Source organism: Micromys minutus (genome assembly GCF_963924665.1).
Source record: "Micromys minutus genome assembly, chromosome: 21".
In the NCBI taxonomy this organism is placed as follows: domain Eukaryota; kingdom Metazoa; phylum Chordata; class Mammalia; order Rodentia; family Muridae; genus Micromys; species Micromys minutus.
The window spans coordinates 4330007-4354120 of NC_137956.1; the positions used below are offsets into that span (position 1 = coordinate 4330007).

The 24114-nt window shown below is 46.1% G+C and overlaps 2 protein-coding genes across 2 annotated transcripts in view; one reads left to right on the top strand and one right to left on the bottom strand.

Annotated features, from left to right (window-relative positions):
- The window catches only part of MYO1E (myosin IE), a 183842-nt gene extending 181249 nt beyond the window's left edge, over positions 1-2593 (top strand). The window contains exon 28 of the mRNA XM_080934887.1: positions 1615-2593. Coding sequence (XP_080791013.1) covers positions 1615-1691 — 77 coding nt within the window. The 3' untranslated portion in view covers positions 1692-2593. The remainder of the gene's footprint in view (positions 1-1614) is intronic.
- Positions 2594-7888: 5295 nt separating this feature from the next.
- Positions 7889-20283, bottom strand: CCNB2 (cyclin B2; the record flags this gene model as incomplete). The annotated part of the gene is made up of 8 exons (XM_080933989.1): positions 20162-20283; positions 17811-18053; positions 12545-12715; positions 12293-12451; positions 10829-11065; positions 9764-9904; positions 8999-9109; positions 7889-7999 (listed from the first exon to the last, which is right to left on the bottom strand). Exons 1-8 carry the CDS (start codon positions 20183-20185, stop codon positions 7889-7891), a joined length of 1197 nt encoding a protein of 398 aa, XP_080790115.1. The 5' UTR covers positions 20186-20283.
- Between the last annotated feature and the right edge of the window lie 3831 nt (positions 20284-24114).

Sequence of the window (24114 nt, forward strand, 5' to 3'; positions counted from 1 at the left end):
ATCCTCCTGCCTCAGATTTCCAAGTATTTGTGTTTATAGTCCTGGCCTATCAGACACATCTAAGTCATTTTGCTTAAATGCCCTTTTAAGGGAACAGGCGTGGAAGTGTGTTTATGATGTCACAGACATCATATAATCATGTCACAGAAACCCACATGTCATTTAAACACACATGGACACATCTGTGATGTGACTCATTGAACTTCCACACGCAGTTGGAGGATCCTTCCCAGACAAGTCCACATTAGTTCATCAGTTCCGGTCAAGTTTTCCCACCAAATGCGTAACAAAAGCTTCGTGTTTTAGAGCTTTCTGAGTTTGTCTGCCTGGTGAGGCACACTAGGGAGGTAAGTGCCCTCCCCGCTTACTTTCTGAATGTCCTCTGAAAGAGGAAAGAAGTGGGGACATTAGGCAGGAATTGTCTTAATTCTTCAACCCCCTCACTTCGAAATAATCGCTTCAGATTTATCCTTCATTCCATCAAACCAAGATAACCATCAAATAAATGCACGTATTTTAAAAACAAATGTCCCAGAAGTGTGACAGAATCTCGTTCCTCATCACTGTGGAAAGATCTCCCCAAACTATAGAGATCTGAGAAGCTAGAAAAGCACACATGTTGGGGGAGGACACAGCTCTGCTGGTAGGGTGCGTGTCTAGCTGAAGGTCTCGACTGCATCAAACCACATCTTTGGTACACGCCTGAGATCCCAGAGGTCAGGAGAGGGAGGAGAGGCAGAAGCTCAAGGTCACCCTTTGTTATGCAGGAAGTTTGAGACCACCTGGGATACAGTAGATGATAAACTATGAAAAAACTTCCTAAAGAGCCACGCTGAGGGGTGGTGACAGGGGCTGGTGGCAGAGCTGCCCTGAAGGTGAGAAGGAGTGCCCAGCATTGAGGTGGAACCACTTCTCCCTGAACAGACAGTGTGCTCTCTCTGGTAGGGAACGATGAGAGCAGCAGAAAGAGGCAGCACAGTGGGGCCTCAGTCTTCCTGCACCACACTGACCCTGGGCAGGCTGCCTGTGCTCACAGCCACAGATGTCCTCACACCTGCCCTGTGCTCAACAGATGTATTCACACCTGCCCTGTGCTCACAGACACAGATGTCCTCACACCTGCTCCGTAGGCTTTCTACCTAAAGGGTTCTTCTGTGTCCCATGTCTATTTTAAGAAGCCTGTAGACCAGGCTGGCCTCGAACTCAGAGATCTACCTGCTTCTGCCTCCTGAGTTCTGGTATTAAATCTACTACCTGGCTTCTTCTTCTTTTTTTTTTTCTTAGATAGGGTCTCATGTAGCCCAGGCTGGCCCCAAACCTGCTATGTAGCTAAGAATGGCCTTAGCATTTTGTTTTTTCTCCTTGCACTTCCTGGGTGCTAGGGTTACAAGCATGTGCTACCATAGTGGCTAACACAGTGTTGGGGATGGAACCCAAGGCTTCGTGCCCTTTATCAACAGAGCCAGATCTTTAGCTCTGGAGCGGGTCATTCTGTACAAGGAAACTTTTCCCAGCAAAATAAAACACAGAAGGAAGAAAATATGAATGGAACAGATCACCCAGCCCATGAGAACAAGCACGTGCCCATTCTCACCTGTACTTTTGCCTCCACAGACCCTTCCGGCTGGTGGACGGGTAGACTACGAGGCAAGCAGGGCCTGTTTCCTAACAACTATGTCACCAAGATCTGAGGTGCCCAGCAACTGACACACAGGCAGAGGAGCTCCAGGCATGGACCGGGAGGGGACATTTTGGGGGAGCCCCTTCTGATCCACAGTGAGCAACTTCTACTACAAGGCCTGAAGCTACTCTGGCACCTTCCCCATGGAAGACACAGAAAAGCTTGGGTTAGGAACAAGGAGTGTCACTCCATAAATGACCCTAAAAGTTAGTCTAATTCCCACGAGTGCAAAAACCACCACCCACTAAGATTTATTTATTGTATTTAAATGTGGTGAAGGTAGCAGGGGCTGTTTGGTGTCTATCCCATGGCCTCCAGCTCACTCACCAGGCCCAGGAGCGGGTGGTGACTCTGACAAGTGCCTTTAGTTGAAGAGCATGTTTCCTTCATTCCTCTCATACCTGATACATTCCTCTCTAACCCTCCTTCAGGGAGGACACGGCCTCTGGAGGCTGGACTTGGCGAACAGACACTCACCTGTTCATGCCAAGGGCAAGCCATCCTTCCAAGTCCACGGGAGCCAGGGCCACTGAGACTGCTGGTGGGGAAGAAGTTGGGTGCTGGGCTGATGGTCTTGCTTTCTCTTGATCTTTGCTCATAATGTGGCTGGCCCATGTTGGTTTTATGTTTAATGCTGTGCTTATAATAAGAAAGATCTTCCCCCCCCCCCCAAGCTGTACATTTATAAAAAGTGATCATATACTGTATATAGAAAAGTCTAGGAGCACGTATGAATGCAGCAGGTAGTATTCCACTGTACCCATTCATGAAGGTAGATTTTATTACAGGACTCGCACCAGGTACTTACAGACGTGCCCTTTCCTCTTTGCCTAGAGAGACAGTCACTGCACAGCCCCTCAGATCCCCTTACCCTCTTCCTGTAGGTAATTCTCCTGTGACCCCTCTGCCATCCTTCCCTACCTCCTAAATAAATGTAACGAAGTCAATGCAATGCCTTGTTCTTTCATGATGCTTATTGTGGGCTATAATTTTCTCCCTCTTAAAAAGCAAACCAAAAACAAAAACAACAAATGATGGTACAGTCATGCCCTGCTACCGTTTCTCCTCTTTCCACGACTCTCACGAATATCTAGGACGAGCAGCTTGTGAACAGGAAACGTTAGCATCAGTTCATGCTTTAAGAAGTTTCTGCCCTGTTCTCTATTTTTCAAGTGTAGCAGGAGAATCAAATAATTAACACGGGGGCTGGAGAGATGGCTCAGCAGCTAAAAGCACATCCAGACGGCCCTGGTTCAATTCTCAGAACCCACAGGGTGGCTCGCAGCCATCTGTGACTCCAGTTCCATACTCTCTTCCAGCCACTGCAGGCACCAGACTTACGTGTGATATACCACCATACGTGCAGGCAAAACACACATCACTTATAATAATGATTAAAATGGGACATGCAACTACATAAGCTCAGCAGGGTGACGAGTGCCTGTAACCCCAGCACTTGGGAAGGATGAGTCGGAGGGTCAGGAGTTCAAATTCATCCTCAGCAGCTTAGCCAGCTGGGGGACACGTGAGATCCTATCTACAAGCAAACAAACAAACCACCCAAAGGACCCCAAACAATGCTTCAGAATGAATTTATAAGCTACAGCCTCTGTACCAGAGACTGCTGGGTGCAGGCTTGATCTTTTCCAGCCCTGTGAGGGAAACTCGTCTGCATGGATAAGACCGGCACCAAACGTTCAGTCCACTAGCTAGGCCAAACCGAGGCCACCACGTGTGAGAGGCTGCTCCTTCATAATGAGGTCAAAATGTCCAATCCTCTAATTTGGGGATGTCAGGGTTTTTATGATAGCATGGTTTTGATTTTTACCACATATATTTTACTTCAGCTTTGGTATGCCGACTATTTGGTATAAGAAGTCCTTCATGACACCCCAGAAGCTCCCGAGTCAGGGCATTTAATGTTTAAGAAAAACGTAGCAATGTATTATGTTGTTGGTTGTCAATGTGACTGCTTCTGGAATTAGGTAAAATCCAAGTGGCGTGGTACATCTGTGAGGTTTGTTTGTTTGTTTTTTAATGAAATAATTTTATATAGGAAGACCTATCTTTAATCTGGGTTGTAACTTCTGCTGGCAGTCGTATGAAGGACATAGAAGAGCTCTCTCTCCCTCTCTCCCTGCCTGCGTGCTCTCGCTCTTCACTGGCAAGTTCACTCCTTTACTGGCTTCAGAACCTACTTCTGGATTCTGGAATATACTGAAGACCAGCTTCATGGACTGAGCCACTGGATTCTGGGACTCTGTATTGGTTGACAGCCATTGTTGGGCTAGCTGTATCAAAACCTGTAAGCCACTCCAGTAAGACACACACACACACACACACACACACACACACACACACACACACACACCAGTTCTGTTCCTCTCCAGACCCTGACTAATGCATAAGGACATTATAAACCATTTTTGGGATGTGCTCACAAAATTCTGTCCTTTCATGACACCAAAGGTTGTCCTCCAGTTTTCACATGTGCATACATGCATGTTTTTACATGCACATACATGCATGCATACACATGTGCATACACAAGCCACCCTCTCGTGACAGCCAGGGTTGTCCTCTGGATTCCACATGAATATGAATGCATGTGCAAACACAATCTGTCATCTCTTGAAGGGAAGCTGTGCTCAAGCATCCTTGAGAAGTTGCAGACTTTTGATGCTAACAAAATTCTGTTCCTTGGTTGCACTTCTTTACTGTTCATTCTGAAGGAAGCTGGTCCAAGGCTGCCATGGGAACAAGCTTCCGCTAACACAGGGGCTATTTATAAAACTCAGTGATAGGATTTCAAACCATAAAGGTGTTTAATGCCACAAAAAATGTGTAAGACTTCCAGAAATCCTCATCTGGTAGCCTTGACCTTCTCAAGAAAGGGGAGAGGTCAGCCATTACTGGAAGCAGGTCATCTTGTTCCTGTCCGATTCAGCATCGTGATCACAGGAGACCAGACTGTGGGGTTGGCTGTCAGGTAGAGACGGCTTTCACATACACTCCGTTGAGGCAGTATCGTCTTAGAGTTTCTACTGCTGTGAAGTGACACCATAACCACAGCATTTAACTGGCTCTAGCTTACAGGGTCAGAGGTTTAGCCCACGCTCTACATGGTGGGAGGCATGGTGGCACACAAGCATCTCTGAACCAACAGGAAGAGAGTGAATTGCTGGGTCTAGCTCAAGTTTCTGAAACCTCAAAGGCCAACCCCCACTGACATACTTCCTCTGATAAGGCCACACCTACTTTAACAGGGCCTCTCTTCCTAATCCTTTCAATAATGCTACTCCCTGGGAGCCCGCGGAGGCCATGTTCCTTCAAACTAGCACACAGTTAAATGTTACTGTGGAGCTCAAAGCACTGGTGAAGTCTGAAAAACTTAGAATATTTAATAGTCTTCTCACATTAAGCTGTTAGGAAGTAGTCTCTGGAAGAGACTATGAAGTTAAGAGACTCACAGTTCTTCTAGAGGACATTTGATTCCCTGCACCTTAATGGCAGCTCACAACTGTAACTCCAATGCCCTCTCCAACCTTCAAGGGCACCAGGCACATACAAGGTACACAGGTACTTGCAGGCAAGAGTTCATTCGTAAACAATGAGACAGTTTATAGTTTTTGCTTTACATCAGTGGTTGGAACATATTGTGCCCCTGAGGGAGGAGGGCATCTTAAAGGGAGAGGGGTGTAGTTCAGTGGTAGAGCTCCCTTGCTGGACATGCCAGGCCTGGTGTTCTATCGTCACCAATAAAGAGAATTTAAGACACAACAGAAGTGTGTAACCCATTTGTGGCTAAAACAGCACACCAGGAAAACCCATCACAGTTTTACCACAACAGGGTGTCTGTCCAGAGCTGCTTGCATGTTTGCATTCAGTGGTCATCCCAACTTGGCTGCTTATTCTAGTGTCACCCATGAGAGTCCCTGTGATGGTGGGACTCACCCTAGTGAGCCACCTGTCTCTACGCAGTGATGAACAGTGACTATTCATGGATGTCCACTCATTTTAGATTGTGTGAGTGGCCGTGTGAGAAGTCGCAGGAAGGCGTTGGTGGTTGGTGAGGGGCAGGTATCTAAATAGGACCAATGAGGGAGGAGCAGAGCTGCCACTCAGGGTAAAGCTTTTGCATCCCCCTTTCTCTGCTGCTTGGTCTTGCCTTCCCAGCATTCCTTCCTTCTGTCTGTGCTGGGAAATTGGTTCAGCAAATCCCAGGAGCCACCAGCAACCCTGTTACATTTCTTCCAGATCTCTTGTCCAGAATTTGAGGTCTCTACTCAAAGTCAGCCGCCTGATCGAAAATCTTGAAGGCCTGGGAAGTGGTTGTGACCCAACTGGTACTCTGAGGGTCCCTTCCACCTGAGAGGACACCTCAGGTAGCCCTCACCTCCATTGGGAGGAGGTTGGGGTGCTTTGAGGCTTTACAGCTGGAAGATTTTTCCCCTGAGAACCAGGGTGGGGAGACTTAGGCTGCCTCTCCTAAGCCAAGAGAAAAGGCAAACCCGATCCCCAAGGACCTGACCATCTTCCTAGGGAGGAAGGGGGAAGAGAGCAGACCTCCATTCAGTGGGCCTGGGAAAAGTGGTTGGGGATGACACCTGGCTCTAGGGCCAGGATTGGCCAAGTGTAGGCACCTGGAGTTTGGTTGTTTAGAGGAAGCGAAGGCTCAAAGACTTGCTCAACTTTGTTTCCTGAGCCATTCGGTAATCTTAAGTTTTCAGATGCAGGAAAGACGTGATTCCAAGCTTGCTGGGAGTTTGATAGGAAGTACCTGAAGTTCAAATGGAGGTGTCTAAGAGGATCAGTCCTGGCTCCACTCTGGAAGCCCTAAAGGGCTTTAGCTGTTTGTCTGGAACCTACAGAGCTACTGGAAGTCTGTCCTTGTTCTCTCGAGAGGTATTCTGTCTCCAATTGTCATCACTGTTATGTGAAGGCAAGGGAAGGGTTGGGTAGTAGGAACAAGGTATCCTTTAGCCGAACTGTGGGCAGATGACCTCTGACCCTGGAAATGCCCCCTTCCCCCACCCACACATACTTCTCCATCTCAGGTGCCCCTGGCCTTGCAGGAGAGCCTGCAGTTCCCTGTGGTCTGTGCTGGTTGAGGGGTTGGTGCTTTGCACCCATGAGGCCTGCATTCCTTTCCCAGGACTGTAAATCAATCCATGGAGAAAATGAGAGGACTCACTATAAACTTCCCAGATGCCAGTAACAGCCAGAGACAGGACTCACTTGACTGGGAGGGAGGCTGGAGATGCTGGCCCTTCCTGTTTGTCATCCCCCAAGTCGATTTCTCTCTATTCTTTCCCCTTTGTGGGACCTGGTCCTGAGTCCCTATGGCCAGGAAAAGTGGCAGTGTGGCCCTAAGGAAGACTAAAGGAGAAAACAGGAGATGCAGGAGACTGAGCAGTGGTTACTACTTGGTTCCAGCCTTTCCCTAGGACAGACTAGATAGTACCAGGCGCTCCCTGCTGATAGGCTGGATGTGCACATAGACTAAAGAATCAAAGTAGAGTCCTGACCAAGAAGTCTGAACTCAGCTGCCTTCTCAGAATTAGAACCTCATACACTCAAAACCTTTGTCAGGAGGTATGGCCCCAAAATCCTTTGAGATATTTACATGCAAGAATTGACCCACCTCTTGTTAGCAGAGCCTAAAGAATAAGGAGTACTAGCAGATGATGTGGATACAGGTGTCCAAGTGGTCAGTCACTGCAAGTCTAGCCAGGGACGGTCTTGAGTTAGGCTTTGGTAAAAGCAGCCATTTCTTCTATGGGCTTTGTCTTGATGCCAACACTCACCTATGCCCTTATAAAGTTTAAAGACTAAAAGGAACATATAGATCACTAGCTAAGATTCATCTGAATATAAAGCTGTTTGGCCACTTAGACCCATTCAAAAGCCAAAGCATTGGTACAGTAGGCCACTCTACATTTCTTCAGAGTAGACTATACAAATAAATATACACGGGCTACCTTAGGAAAATCAATGGCTTTATTTTTCAATACAGAGCGTGGTTATGGTAGGCCACTCTACATTTCTTCAGTATAGACTACACACATATACACGGGCTACCTTAAGAAAATCAATAGCTTTATTTTTCATCAATACACAATTAGAAAATTAGTCTGAGAAAAGGCTTTGTGATGTAAGCTAGAATATATACAAAATCCGAGAAGCGCAGGATGGAAGCCCAGCTGCCTAGGGCCTGCCCACCAGAGGGGAGGCCAGGTCTTTGATGGTTTTGGAGTTCAGCTGAGGGATCGTGCTGATCTTCAGGAGTCTGCTGCTGGCATACTTGTTCTTGACAGCCTGTAGAAGCCAGCTGTGGTTAAGTACACTCCAGGACCTCCCAGCATACCTAGTCTACCCCACTGTGACTGCCATCTCTAGATCGTTTGATGATGCAAAATCCTGAGTCTCTCCCTCATAACACCCTGCACCAGGCTGTCTCCAACCCTGCTGGTCACATTGACAGTAGGGGAAATAGTTTTAACTTCTGAGGAACAGGCTCTCTTAGGAACTCTCAGAGCCGTGAAGACTCTCTGTCATTGGAAAGAGCAACACAAACTAGAAACAAGGGGCAGGAGAGATGGAGACACTGGTGGCTTTACCAGAGGACTTGGATTCGATTCTCAGCACCCACATCCAGTGGCCTACAACTACCTATAACTTCAGCCCTATGGGATGAGACACACTCTTCTGACCTCTACAGGTACCTGGCATGTATGTGATATGTGATAGGCAAAACACCTATACACATATGTTTTTTTAAATGGCAAGAAAAGTGAGCAGCTTTCCAGATCCCAGTTACTGTGCTTCCACAGTTCGAGCTCTCACCAGAACTACCAGTGTGCAGGCAGATCATGCAGTGAGGACACATGTACTTTGTCCTTTGTCACTGGACCCTTAGGGATTTTCTGACAGTTGTGTCCCACAGGCATAACATAGCCCCATTTCCCCCCACAGTTCCTTCTCCATGTTGGGTCACTAAGAACCTTTCAAAAGGCTAAGTAACAGCTGCTGAATTTGAGGCACTAGAGGAGGCCTTCTCCTCCCAGACCCATGGGAAACAGCCTTCCTGGCTTGCTGGGTGTCCACTCAGGATGCTGGTCAAGTGTGTGACATACAAATCAGTGAGTGTGAGAAACCATGGGCTGACCACACACTGACCTTAGCTAGTCAAGGTGAATCAATGAGTAAATCTCACTCTTTAGAGCCTCTGCTATGACAGCAATGCTTGCTAGAAGAACACTTGTACACACAGCCCAGAACCTCACGCTCTCCCAGGATCAGGACCCCAACACTTACGATGAACTTGGTGAGGTTTTCATTGACTTTCACAACGTTCTTGGCCATGTGCTGCATGACTTCCTGCACTTCACTCTCCGCATAGCCTGTGTAATACTGCTGCTTTACATTCTAGAACAGAAGACACCAGAGCCAAAGAATGCTTCCTTCCCTTCAGAAGAGCACAAAGCACACCTCCCGTGTCAGAGCTGTGAAGGAGCCGGGCTGGTGGTCCAGGCCTACGTCCCAGCAACTGGTCAAGGCCAAACAGAGCTTCTTAGAAAAGCCCTGTATCAAAGTAATACCAGATAGGTGGAGATACAGCCTGGCATGTGTGAGGGCCTCAGTTTAATCTCCAATACCCCTAAAAAATTTATATATCAGTCGGAAAATTCTTACTTTGTAAAAACCCACAAGGTTAGGTCCTGCCTAACCACCTCCCCAGCACATACAGTAAGGCTCTGACCCTCAGCTCTAGCAGACCAAGTGCTCTGGCATGTTTGAAAGCTGTTGCACAGGTCTGGAGGGTACCAAGCAACAAGCATATTTCACCTCTTGCTGGAAAAAGAGGCCAAGTGGAAACACACACACACACACACACACACACACACACACACACACACTCACTCACCCGAGTACCATCCCTCTTCTCAGAGTGGAACCTGCCTCACAACCTCACAGAAAGGCCTAGCAGAGAAGTGGCTGTGTGGGCTGGGGGATTGCTTGGTAAAGTATGTGTCTTGCAAGCAAAAGGGCTCCCAATGCAGCCTTCTTTCTCCCACTCACCCATTTTCCTTGGCCCAGCACCTTCTGAGACAGGCAGGAAGCAGCGGCTGCAACCTGAGAAGGATGGTAATGCACCATGTCATAGTCGACAAGTGTCAGCTCCATCAGATACTTGGCTAAAGTGTGTTGTTCAACATCCACCTAGGAGAACGCAGCACACTGTCATTTTGAACTTGACACGCCTAACTCCCACCTGTCTCAAGAACCCTGTGAATTAAGTATCAAACCCCTCAAAAGAAGCTTTTTCTTAGAGCGGTGGGTCTCAAGCCTTCCTAGTGCTGATTTAATACAGCCCCTCATGCTTTGGTGACCCCCAACCAGAAAAGCATTTTTTTGCCACTTCGTAACTGTGATTTCACCAGTGTTATGGACTGTAAATATCTGATACGTAGGATATCTAATATGCAGCCCCTGTGAAAGAGTTGTTTGACCCTGGAGGGGTTGCAACCCATAGGTTGAGATCCACCGCCTTATAGTTTGGGCTGAGACTGAGCACAGGTCAACTTTCCCACAGAGATGGTGGCACTCACTGTTGGGATTCTGTAAACCCCACCCCTCAGTTACCTAGCAACAGCCAGGTATACCCCACCCCTCAATTACCCAGCAGTGGCCAGGTATGCTCCGCCCCAGTGACCTGACACTATAAAGGAGCTGCTTGACCCCTCCTCTCTCTCTTGGCCTCTCCTGCCCTTGTGCTCTTGCAGCCTTGCTCTCCCATTTCCCTTCCCCCCTCTCTCCCACGTGCTCATGGCCAGCCTCTACTCCTCTACTTCTCTCTCTCTGCCTCTACCACCCTCTTAACTCTCCCATGACCTGAATAAACTCTATTCCGTACTATACTGTTGTGTGGCTGGTCCCTCAGGGAAGGGATTCCCAACATGGACCCCTCAGAGGCATCTCCCTTGCCCTCAGGCCTCGCCGCACCTCCATGGGCCATATGCCCCCCACTCTCTTCATCCTTCCCCTAACATTGGTGCCGTGACTCGGATCGTTATCCTTTCACAACATTGGTGCCCTGTGACTTTTCCTTTCATTGGTGCCCTGTCATCTTTTCCTTACACTCACCTCCCCAGCTTTTGAGGCTCGTCTTAAGAAGTGGAGTGGCAAAGGCCGGCCCAACTCAAATTTCAACTCTTTCAAAATCAGAGTCTCCATTTCTCGAATTTGGGAACTGGTGTAAGCATTATCTGTGATATAAACAAAGTCTTCGATGTTTGGAGAAAACATCTCCTCATATTTGGAAGCCAAGAGCAGGGCTGTGATCCCAACCAGCTGCAGCTTCTTCGGGCAGACTGGCTGAGCCTAATGAAAACAAACATCCAGTCACCATCGACTCAGATTCAACTGACACTCAGGGTGGACAGTGTAAAGAAGCCAGGCCATTGCAGGACACAGGAGATCTGAATTTGCAAAGAGTCATCACAGAGCACAGAACAGTCACTGCAGTAACTGTTCTGGGCAGTGGTAAGATTCCAACACACACTGTCATTGGCTCATTTACAGGACAGATGACAGATGACCCGACACTAGAGCTTTAGGCAATGGTCCCAAGTGTCCACAGGTCTTGACCTGCCTGACCTCAGTGTGTCTGTACAAAGATCACTGCAGAAGTGAGAAGTAAAGTGCAGCCCATCAACTAAAGCAGAGAAACCAGATTCATCAGTGCTTCAGGGTTGGGATGCACTACAGTGTTTAAGTGTGCGTTTTAAGCCTCCCAAATCAGGGCTGGTGAGACAGCTCAGCAGCAAAAGCTCTGCAGTCACTCGGTGGAAGGAGGGAACCGACACTCCAGAGCTGTTCCCTTACCTCCACTTGTGCACACACCAAGTAAATGGACATTACTTAAAATAAGAGGTGAGGGGCAGAGAGAACCTCAGTGGCTAACAGTGCCTGCTGCCAAGCGATGACCTGAGGTCAGTCCCTGAAATGCACACAGCAGAGGTGAGACCCACTGACAGTGAAGCGCATCAGTCGCTGAAATGGTGTAGGCAGGGCTGTACCCTCAGCGACTCTGGCTGACTTCCATGCCATGCAATGGTATCTTTCCCCTAATCAACGACTGCAGCTAGGCAGGACCCACTGAACACTCATTTGTAACCCAAAACTCAAAATCCAAAATGTTGTGAATGTTGACATGACATCTGTGTGAAAAATTCATTGCCTGTCCTTATGTGACAAGCTCTAGTCAAAGCATACTAAAATTAGTGCCTAAAACTACCTTTAGGCTAGTAGCATATAGTATATATGCACGACCTCACAGTGACCTCAGGATTTAGATTCAGTCTATCCCCAAGATACTTCCATTATCTATGTACAAATAAATCAAATTAAAAAAAAAAAAAAAAGTGGTCTCAAGCAACTGAGGAAAGGCCACTGTGCATGTGTGTCCCAGAACCCTTGCTCCTGAGCTGACAGGAGCTTAGAGTTTGGTCAGTGACATCAGAGGCCTGACACTTTCTTACCTCCCACTGTAGCATCTCAGCCATGCTCACAGGACTGCTGGGACCCCACTCCGGAGGTTGCACTCACCTGTAGGAACCGGTCCATGATGGCAACGCACATGTACAGAGTTTCCTGCAGAAGCCTGAACTTGGAGTGGACTTGGACCAGCCAGTCCACCAGGATGGCACGCATACGCCCATTTATATCTCTCCCATCTAAGAAGTGTGGACTGATGGACTGCAAAACCTGTCGGTGGAATTCAAAAGTTTAACAAGCCGGCATCTTTCCGCCCCCCACATCCCTGCTGAAGTCCACACTGCATGCTTGTGGACCACCCACCTCGAGCTGCCTGAGATACTGGTAGATGTCCTTCACGTAGTCACTGCAGAGCTGAGGATTCTCCCTGTCCTCGTTATCTATGTCCTCAATCTTACAGAGCAAAGCATCAGAGAAAGCTTGGCAGAGGCTCTCTTCCTTCATGGAGACATCCTCAGGGGCAGGCGGAGGATTCTGTACCGGTAAGTGGAAGACTTGAATTACCACACCACTGGAGAGCCTATTCCAGGCACCCTACAGTGTTTATATGGCATATGGCTTGTTTTCTGTCTCCTGGTAAGCTTCTGTGTATTTAGTCAGCTAGCTTTGTTCACATTTATGTTAGTTCTCACACAGTAGGTATTCAGCAATGAATGTGAGTAACCACTGAGGCAGAAGAACACGAACACGGCTCCCTGGCTGCAGCCTCTCCTGCAATCACCCATCTACCCCACTATTTCCTCCTCAAGTAAGACCCTGGCAGGCAGGGAGCAGAAGGGCAGATTCCAGTCTGTGAACACAGCAGGTGGATACAGACTGAGCAAGGATATGGCACTGTATTTTATGTACTTATGCTGAGAGGATGGTTACTTATAAAACTCACACAAATTAAAAAGTTGTGTAGCTCAAATAAGTTTTATAGTGACGTATAAATAAGCCATTATTTGCAGAAGAGTAAGTGGACCGTTTCAAAGTGCCAAACAGGATTTCTAGGCCATACAGAATACACACTGAGGGGTAAATCACAAAGCCCGAGCACAGTTCGTGCAACACAGTAGGTTTAGAAGCTGGGTGCGCTGGCTCAGGCCTGCAGTCTCGGCACTGGGGAGGCTAAGGTAGAAGAATAGATTCCAGCCCGAGGTGCATCACTCTAGGTTAACCTGGGCTAGAGTGACAACATGATTCAGAAATAACAAAAAAGTAAAACAAAACCACACCGGCAATTTTAATTATGTAAAGTTAGGTTGACAATCAATACTTTCTAGTCTTATGGTAGAAATGAGGGGGTCGAGAGAAAGGGGAGGCTGTACAATACATGTCTGCTTCTTAAAGGGATATGCCACGGAAGGTACACAGGTATGCCTGCTGTCTACTCAGAATTCACAAACCTCAGAGAGCTAGAATGAAGGAGATGCTGTGTCCTGCCCTAAGTACCGTGGGCGCACTGCACTCTCTCCTCTGTGCAGTGTCTGCTGCAGAGGTTAACTGTGTGAACGGGGTGAGGTGCCACGATGATCGAGGCTAAGATGAGCCTGGGCACATAGAAAGTTCAAGGCCAGCTTACGCTACACAGTGTGGGCGGTCTCAAAACTGTATTGGTAAGAGTGTAAGAAGAGGATGGCAGGGGCTGCATCGCCTCACTCCTGTGAGCCGGAAGCTGACAGCAGAGATGGGCAGGGTGAGAGCCGACAGAGGCACACTGTCCCATAGCAGGGCAACCATGAGGCTGGGCAAGGCCATGCCACATTGGAAAGCTTCTCCACTTTAGCCGAGCACTAACCGTTCCTGACACTAAAGTCCTTAGGCTCCAAGCCCTGAAGCCACTTGCTTTTATAGCTTGCTTCCCCCCAGCGCCAACCCAGCACTGACCTCACTCCCCTGCTGACTCAGCACTTTGGCGATGGCCAACTGCAGCAAAAAGGAAGAAGTCCAGCCCCTTTCTGCCCTGCAACTACCCCAGCATGGAAGCTGAAGGGTTCTGTTTCTTACCAGAGACCCAGCTACAGGCTCTTTCCTGAATACAACCTCTGCTGTTCCTGAGTCACTGTCCCTCTGTCTTAGCAATATCACAACATGCTGTGCACCTCTCCAAAGCTATTGGGAAAGAGAGAATGCTCAACCTTCATTTGCATGTTACAGAGTGTGTATGTGTATTTCAAAAGGTTACATGACTCCTTCAGAGTGTCATTTTTATTTATCAGTTAAAAATCATAAACACAAAGCTTAACCATCATTAGTTAAGATTAGCAACTCAACATATGCCTTTAGAAATGAATTATTAAAAGCAATCTTGAGCCAGGCATGGTGGGGTACCGGGAAGGAGAAGCAGGTGGATCTCTGAGTTCTACACCAGCTTGGTCTACCAAGTAAATTCTAGGCCAGCTACACAGAGAAACCCTATCTCAAAAAAAAAACAAAAAAAATTAAGGTTGGTAGTATGCAAATTAAAACCTTCACACTAGACTAAGGAAGAAACTTACTAGTTGTCAGGGACAACTGGAAAGTCCAACCAGAAGCTGAGGATGTGAGGGCTGGGTGGGTGAGTAAGGCACTGAGCTCTATACAGCTCAGGCTTTGACAGTAGCTGTGCTGACTTCTTCAGTATTCTTTCTCTGCACAGGGCCTGCTGGGTAGCACAGGCTGTCCTGGCCCTTCCAATCCTCCTGCCTCAACCTCGGTGCTGGGACTATGGGCCAGACCACCATGCTCAGCAATTCACAATATTAGGGTAGGAAAGTGCATCAGGGAGGGGCTCCAGGAAGAACTGTTCTGACTCCCCACAGATGAATTTGTCACAGAGAACAAGTACTTGGTCACTCATGGCATGCAGCAGTGGCTCAAGCCTTTACTGTGACTAGCTTTAGGAACACAGCACTTGCTACCCAGAGGCAGCAACAAAGAGGCTTAGCGCTATTACTTCATCTACCTCCTGTTTTATGTTGTTTAAAAACTGAGTGTACTGTGCTTATTGTCTCACATTAGCTAGCTCTTATGCGCGCTCTCCCTTGCCCTCTGTCCAGGGTCTTGACTAGTCCAGGTTGATCTAGAACTCCATGATCTTGAACTGACCCTCCAGTTTTGGGATGCTACCACATGCTGTTTCTGTACTGCTGTGTGAGTGAACTGAACTTCCCAACCAGACCCCTAGCTTCCTGCTCTGCTTGGGCCCTACCTGTTTGCCCAGTGCTGAGCAAATGTCCTTCTTCCCTCGAAGTATTCAGTGTTTACCAAGGCTCTATAACCCAGGAAGGGAAAAGCTACTGGCTTTCCCCCAAAATGCTGTGCATAGCTATTGTGAATGCCTGATTAAGTCTCAGCCACTTGAGAATCTGCTGCCTTGTCCACACAGCAAGGTTTGCACAGCTAGGATTCTGGGAACATCTGCCTCCATGGACATATGTATCGACAGCTTTCTAGGGAAGGTCCTAGAATTCCTATGATCCACTGGTGTGCACACAATTCCAGGGACTGTCTGTACAGTGGCAGCAGAGACTACAAATAGGACACGGTCAGTGCTAGGCAGGAAGGGGGCACTCCTGCCAGGTGAGGCTCTTCTACCTACACCGAAGACTTAATGGTCCCTGTGCTACAATGATTCTGAAACCAATGTGTCTGAGCTAGAGTAACTACACCTTAATCCCTGGTAGCATCTAAAGTCACAAGACCCATTACATACAGGTAGTATTTTAATGATTGCTTTTTAAGTTATGTGTATGGGACCCTGAAAGGGTGCCGGGGGTGGGGGTGGGGGGTGGATGGCCCTGTGAGATGGTTCTGTGAATAAGACACTTGCTGCTACCACCTTAACTCTGGGACTCACATGGAGGAAGGAGAAAAGCAACTCTGGAAAGTTGTCCTCTTTACCTCCAAATGTTTACACACACACACACACACACACACACACGGACTCAGAGATTGAGGGTGCTTATTACTATATTTTGGCACCCAGAAATGTCTATCTCATAGTAATTATGTATAAAAGCATGTATACTAGGGTACAGAGCTAAACAAAAAATTCTCTGAGGAATATCGAATGGCTGAGAAGCATCTAAGGAAGTGCTCGACATCATTAGTCATCAGGGAAATGCAAATCAAAACAACCCTGAGATTCCACCTCATACCAGTCAGAATGGCTAAGATCAAAGTTCAGATGACAGCAGATGCTGGTAAAGATGCGGAGAAAGAGGAACACTTCTCCACTGTTGGTGGGGTTGTAAGCTGGTACAACCACTCTGGAAATCAGTCTGGCGGTTCCTCAGAAAATTGGACATAGTACTACATAAAGACCCAGTTATTCTACTTCTGGGCATATACCCCAGAGATGCTCCAACATACAATAAGGACACATGCACCACAATATTCATAGCAGCCCTATTTGTAATAGCCAGAAGCTGAAAAGAACCCAGATGTCCTTCAGTAGATGAATGGATACAAAAATTGTGGTACATTTACACAATGGAGTACTACTCAGCTATTAGAAACAATGACTTTATGAAATTCCTAGGAAAATGGATGCATCTAGAGAATATCATCCTGAGTGTGGTAACCCAGTCATAAAAGAACAGACATCATATGCAGTCACTGATAATTGAATACTAGCCCCAGAAAGCTCTGAACACCCCAGAAACAACTCACAGGCCATATGAAGCTCAAGAAAAACAAAGGCCAAAGAGTGAAAGCCTCAGTCCTTCTTAGGAAAAAAAATAAGTGTATAACACCTTCTCAGAGTGTAGTACACTAGGACCTTAAATCATTAATAATCCAAGAGCTAAGAATATAGCCTGGTGGCAAATTTTGGTATTCAAAAATCATTATGTTTAATCTATACACACCAAGAAAACTCTGACTGTTTCCATGTTATGTTCTGTTCTACATGTATTTTATTGCTTATGGTAACTAGTAAGATTTCAATGCATGCTATGAAACCTCTAAAAGAATTAAGTACTGACAAAATATATTCATATAGTGTTATGCCAAAATGCCTTTAAAAATCTGCACATGTATCTCTCTTTTTAAAATAAAGTTGTAAGAGAAAAGAAAAACATGCATACACTTGAACCTATAGAAAACTGGTAAGCCACCAAGTCCCTCCTTAGCTAAGGACTCTAACCCCAGCTGAGCTACTCAGTCACAGAAATCACCATTAATAGATGTAGAACTGAATCATCACCACAGTGGGAGCTGAAAAGAAGGCTCGGTGGTTAAGAGCACTGGCTGTTCTTCCAGTGGTCCTGAGTTCAATTCCCAGCAACCACACGGTGGCTCACAACCATCTGTAATGGGATCCGATGCCCTCTTCTGGAGTGTCTGAAGACAGCTACAGTGTACTCATAAAATCTTTAAAAAAGAAAAGTGTTCTCACAGAGGAGCAGGTTGGTGCCCAGCATTCACATGTCAGCTTACAACAACCTGTAACTTCAGTTACAGGGCGTCTGATGCCTTTCCCCGCCCCAACTAGGGCACCAGACTCAAGCACAGTACCCAGACATATATGAGCAGGCAACATACCCATCCACATAAAATTCACATTAAAGGGTTTAAATGCATGCGATAAGTCCAGGGCCCCTACCTTTGGGGCCAGCGTCTCCATCTGCACTGGTTTCACAGAAGCTGTGGGTTTCGGCTGTTTGATGACATTTATTGCTTTGGTGGGCTGAACTGGTACTTTGGTGTTCTGAGGTTTCTTAGCCACTTGAGTGGTTCTGGTTCTAACTTTATTTCCAATTTCTTCCAAAACTGCCCGCCGGATAGTCACATGGCTCTTAGCTTTAGGATTAACTCCTGTGTCAATATTCTTCAAATCACTGGACACCTTAAAACAAACAAAAACCACAACCAAAAACAACAAAGAAAAAGCCATTAGATACAGAACAAAAAAAAAAAAAAAAAAAAAAACCTACCTACATAATGTCAGGTGCCCAACTTCAGAACTAGTCTGAAAAAGGTGAATTTGCCGAATCTCTTTAAAAAGAGGAAGGTGGGACTGGAGAAGGCTTCTCCTGCTGTGGACTGGGGCTCAATCTCCAGCATCCACACAGCAGCTTACAATATCTGTAGTTCCAGTTCCAGGGGATCCTACGTAATCTTCTAGCCCATGAATGTACTGCTCACACAAGGTGTACTTTATGCACTTCAAATAAAAGCTTGTTTTGTTTTGAGACAGGGTTTCTCTGTAGCCCTGGCTGTCCCAAAACTTGCTCTGTAGACAAGGGCCGGCCTCAAACTTGCAGAGTTGGGTTTTGGTTTTTAAATGTAATTATTTTTAAGAGAAAAGGTACATTTTAGAAAATCTAAGAATGCTATTTGAAATATCATTCTTAATCAGGCAAGCCACCCACCTGCCTCACCAGGAAACAAATTGCAAATACATTGTTTTGCATATTCAAGTTCTTAAGAGACACCAAAGTTGAACTGGAGCGATGGCTCAGTGGTTAAGAAAGAGCACCAACTGCTCTTCCAGAGGTCCTGAGTTCAAATCCCAGCAACCTGGTGGCTCACAACCATCTGTAATGAGATCTGATGCCCTCTCCTGGTGTGTCTGATGACAGCTACAGTGTACTTAGATATAATAAACAAATCTTTAAAAGAGAGAGAGAGCCAAGTCTCCCACCTAAATGATTACTTCTTATAAGTAACCTGTGTCTGCTATTACTTGATCTTTGTAGGTTAAGACAGTTAGAAACTTCCATTCATAGTATATTTGTCATGATAAAGACTTTGATACCAATAGCTAATGATAATCCAGCTGTTTAAAACTCCATGTTTCAGACTTCATACAAGCTGGGATTATAATGCCAACCAAAGAATAAGAAATAGTACCTAGAGACCTTCAGAAACACATTTATTTCATGGCACAGACTCAAATTAAGGATATTTTCAGTGACAATAGAATGGGTAAAAGAATTTTACTTCTCACGGATTGGGAGAGTCTGACTTGCACGAAAAAGGAAAAAAAAAATAGTGTTACTTGATCTTAATTGCCTTTATCTGGAATACAGTTAAGAAACAAGACTTGCTATTCAGAGTCCAAAGTTTACTGTGTAGTACAGTAACAAATATTTCATGAGGAAAAATAAAATACTTAACTTCCTGAGAGCTAGGGGGTTCCCTAGTTTAAAAACAACAACCAAAAAACCTCTCAAACGTTGAGGGCTTTTTTGTTTGTTTTGAAGACGACCTGTTAGGACAGACCAGATAAAAATGTACCCATCCTTATAGAAACTTTAACTACTAAATAATTTGAAAGAGCCAATTAGACAAAAATCACTTGTTAGTGGCAGTTAGATCTACAAGACATGAACCCTGGCTGTATCATTGTTTAGGAAGGAGTCTGATCCCCAAAGCTAAGCTGTTCAGTCTTTATTGCTAACACCCCACTGCTAAATTCGAAACGTGTTTGGAAGTTCAAATTCTTATGAGTTAGAGCCTGGTAATGAGGAGTAACCTTAAATTGGCAGCTTTTAAATAGCTGGGACAACGGCAGCCAGCTGTGTCAGGACCCTGTTGTTCTCAACTAAGGTAAAGTTACCCGAGTACAACTAAAGCCTAAAAGTCAGTAACCCTATCAGTCTCAAAAAGATAATTAATTTGGCTTCTGCCCCACTGTCTGCAATCCTAGGATCCAAGAATTTTTCCTATTACACTTGGGTGGTTTTTGTTTTCCTTTTACTTCTGTTTTGTTTTTTAAGAGGACAAGCCCATACTTTAATAAACTTGGCCAGGAAGGCAGTATGGAGACGCGAATGCGAAGCTCACACAAAGCAAACTGAAAACTGTGAAAAGCAGAGAAACTGAACTGGGCGGCGACAGGAATGGAGACCCCAGGCCGGGCCTCAGGACCGCTCTGGCTCTGCCAGGGCCTCGCCTGCAGCCTCTCGGGCCACCCAGCAGGGCAGAGCACCGTAGCCCGGGCGCACTCACCGTCGGGCGTCGGAGCAGCGCCATGAGGGCCGCCCTGGCAAGTGCGGACGAGGCACAGCCACTGCGATTCCGCGACGCCGTTGGGAGTCTCAGGGACCCGCCGCTCCGCGTCCACTGCCCGGTCCGCGATTCAAATACCGCGCTGCTCACGCACCATTGGGTGGACGCACGCAGGGCGCGCGCACCCCATTGGCTAGTCTGGAAGGCCTTTCTGCACGTTGATTGGCTGGCTCGTATTTGCTTGTCATAGCAACCAGCGAGGCTGCCCGGCTTTGTTGTTTCCTTGCCTACAATCTTATTTTCAAACCCGAGTCCCTGCGATTAAACAAATTAAGTTTTCTCCTACTGGAAAAGACTCTCCTAATTTGGGGAGGAGAAACCCTTCACCTACGGACATGTCTTTAGAAGTTTGTTCTGGGTTGGGTAGAAGTGGTCTCTAGAGAACGTCCTGGAAATGCTACTTCTGACCTTACTTCCTCTTCCGGGAACGTCTACCTGGGAGTTTGAACTGGAACGGTCTGGCAAATGACCATAGTCTCCATGTCGTCCAGGGCTTCAAGATGATTGAGAATCGAACGTATGCTATTTGTGGTCTTCCTGAAACAGATGCCCAGCAGAGTTATACCTCAAGCTAGACGGGTTTTGTGTGAGTCCCAGCACAATACAGCCGAACTCAGAAACTATGTCAAATGACGGGGTGCTGTGCACAGGATCTCAAAAAAAAAAAAAAAAAAAAAAAAAAAAGTATCCCAAGTTGTGAACAGTGAGAGATGAGACAAAAGAACAGAATATTACCCTGGGGGAAAGACGGCAATGATCAAGACAGAAAAAGAATGCTACGGTGGGGATCCATTGCTTAGTGGTATGATATATGTGCACAAAGTCATGAAAAGGAGAGCTCAAAAACACAGAAAATGACCCAGTGCCAGCAACACTTCGACTTGGGATCAGGCTCCATATGAAACTTGACTCACATCAGGCTTCCCCATCGGTCCTCATTGTTATAGTCCAAGTGTCTTCTATTGGGAAATAATTGCTCCCCCTTCACCCTCACCCAAACCTGGCATTTTCAGTCTGAATCAGGAGGAAGAACCAGGAATGTCCAACCCTCCCACCCGAAAGACAGAATTACCCCTCAATCTAAATTACACAAGGACATGGGGAGTCGAGCAGAAATAGCTATTTATATTCCACTAAGTTCTTTCTCTCAAATACCTGCTCAAGGAAATGAAAGTGTTGAGTCTGCTGACCCTTTGTTCATCATTCTTGCTATCACAGATGCCACAAATAGCCTTCTTTCTGGGAAGCTCTGCTTTGGATTGGGGAAGAAAATGCGCTCAGTAGTTGGTACTATGGCACATTCCTGTAATTCCAGCTATGTGGGAGCCTAAGGTAGAAGAATCCCGTAAGCTCGGGATTTCAGCACCAGTTTGGCAGCACAGACCTCATCTCTAAATGAAATGAGGCACTTTAACAAAACCATGGGCTGTACTTTAGGTTACTGGGGTGAACTTTACAGCAGGGTCTCATGCGTAGTAGGCTGGTTTACAACTTTCTATGAGAGTTGAGGATGACCTCTACCTACTGAGTGGGATTACAAGCATACTCTACAACTAGTTTACTCCACTATTAGAGCCCAGGGCTTCCTGAGGGACTCTACCATCTGAGCTACATAGCTAACCCTGTGCTGGATTAAAAATGGCCAAATTGTATCAGTTTGGGGCCTTCTACCCTGCTCGATCATCTTAGCTAACCTTGGTAGTCTTTAAGGTGGCCTGGCAGTTCCAGGATCCCTTGCTAAAAAGATAACCGTGAAAAGACCAGTGGCCCATCAGGTGCTCTCACCATGCAAATTAAAAACATCAGACGTCTAAGTCAGGCATGCTGGGCAGACAATTCCAGCAGCACTCCTAAGAAGAATGCAGCTACAGGAAGACCACAGTGAAAGATGGGCCAGATTCCATTAACAAATGGTCAAATTGAGCATCTGTGAGCAAATAAAAGTACTTGAAACCAAGTTTTGTGGTGGTTGTCACATAACACTGATAACCTACAGTAAGTCTTTTGTTGCTGGATAATGTTTTTGTCTTCTCATGGGGCCACAATTTGGCTAACAAACATACTATAGTGGTTGGGGCATGTAATCACTTTAAAAATCTGAACTCTCAATGCTGTGGTGGTGTATGCTTTCAATAGAAAAACCGAGTGCATTTACCATTTCCTGATGTTTTACCATTTGAGAGAGTCTTGAAGGGTATGTTTATACAGTATAGAAGCATGAATCAAATACAACTGGGAATCTTGAAGAGTTCTAACTCCAGTCAGAGAATGCTTACCTACAAAAGACAGGCTGTCCAGAGCAAGAAACCTACTTTTAAAACACTAGGCAGACAAAATAACACGGTCCTGGCAAACAGGAAGCAATGAAGAAGGCTGCACAATGGTGACTTACAGAGTCTATATGCACACATCCAACACACACACACACACACACACACACACACACACACACACACACACACTCAAAAATGCAGCATTAGAGCAGAGGGCATCGACTGCCCCTCTCCAGCAGTAACTGACCAGCATAGCGTTAAGCAGTATCTAGACACACTGCTGCCGTGATTGTAAGGGGAGAAGCAAAACACATGGACCAGAATCCCTCATGACTGTAGGACAAAAGAAAACAGAAGCTCTTAGAATGCACAAGACTGTTTTTTTCCCTTTTGGTGACCAGCTGCTTAGACGAAGGTGCAGCAGAAATGTTAGCAGCACCTCAAGATACTGCCTTTGCATCCAACGACCAAACTTTTAGGAATTAAAGCAATAACTTACATTCTCTTTTTAAGATTTTCCTTTAGCACTGTGTATGTCTGTGGGTGGTGTAGTAGGAAACTCTAGCACTTAAGAGGCAGAGGGCAGATGCATCTCTTCTGAAATTGAGGCCAGCCTAGTCGACATAATGAATTCCAAGCCAGGGCTTACACTGTGAGAGGCTGTCTCACAAAAATAAAATAGTAAAACAAACATATATAAAGCAGTATCAATTATAAAACAGGTCAAGGAGTTAGGTATCTAAACCGTATGTGAGGGAATTCCTATGTTCTGAAAAAAACACCAGCAGGTTGCAATAGCATAGAACTCTCTCCACTTTAACCTTTTTAAAACATTATGTATGTGTGTGTCTTGGGGGCAGGAGTGGAGGGTTATGTACACGTAAGTGCAGGTTCCCATAGAGGCCAGAGGTGTCAGGATCCTTCTGGAGCTTGGAAACTATCTGATACAGGTGCTGGGAACTGAACTCACAAGCTCCCCTCTTCATCTCTCCATACACATCCCTCATTTTCACCTTATTCTCAACCTCTTGCACAGACTCGGGCTCTCTATTGGCAGTCCTATAAGCATCACAGTCTGCTTTTGGGCTTTTCCACAGTGAGACAACAGACACTACCCATCTCCTCTTTCCTGACTTCTATAAGGTAGACTAGTAATCAAAGAGACTTTTGCCCTCTTTTTGCAGTGTCAGACAGGGATCTCAGGACCCCTGTACTTTAGAAATGTCTTAATATCAGGCTTCATGCTAGCTCACAAGCATACTTTTAACTATACCCACCCTCCAGGTGCATGTATACTCTGTAGATGAATGTTGATAATGAAGTTACTGCACCATGACATTTACTAATATAAAAGGCAAACCTGAATGAACACAAGCACCAGAATATACAAACACCAATCAGGTGGATACCATTTCAACTCCAATGTAACCCATTGTATAAACACTAATTATGAAACACAAAGACAATAGAAATATAAGTTATTTATTAATCAATCCACTTACAAAGCAGGTGGCTTAATGCAAGCTTATTGACATCTTCACATATGATCCATGGGAACATGTCTTCCACATACAGACAGTGGTATTACTGACTGGATGCATTTGCAATCTTGGGCATATT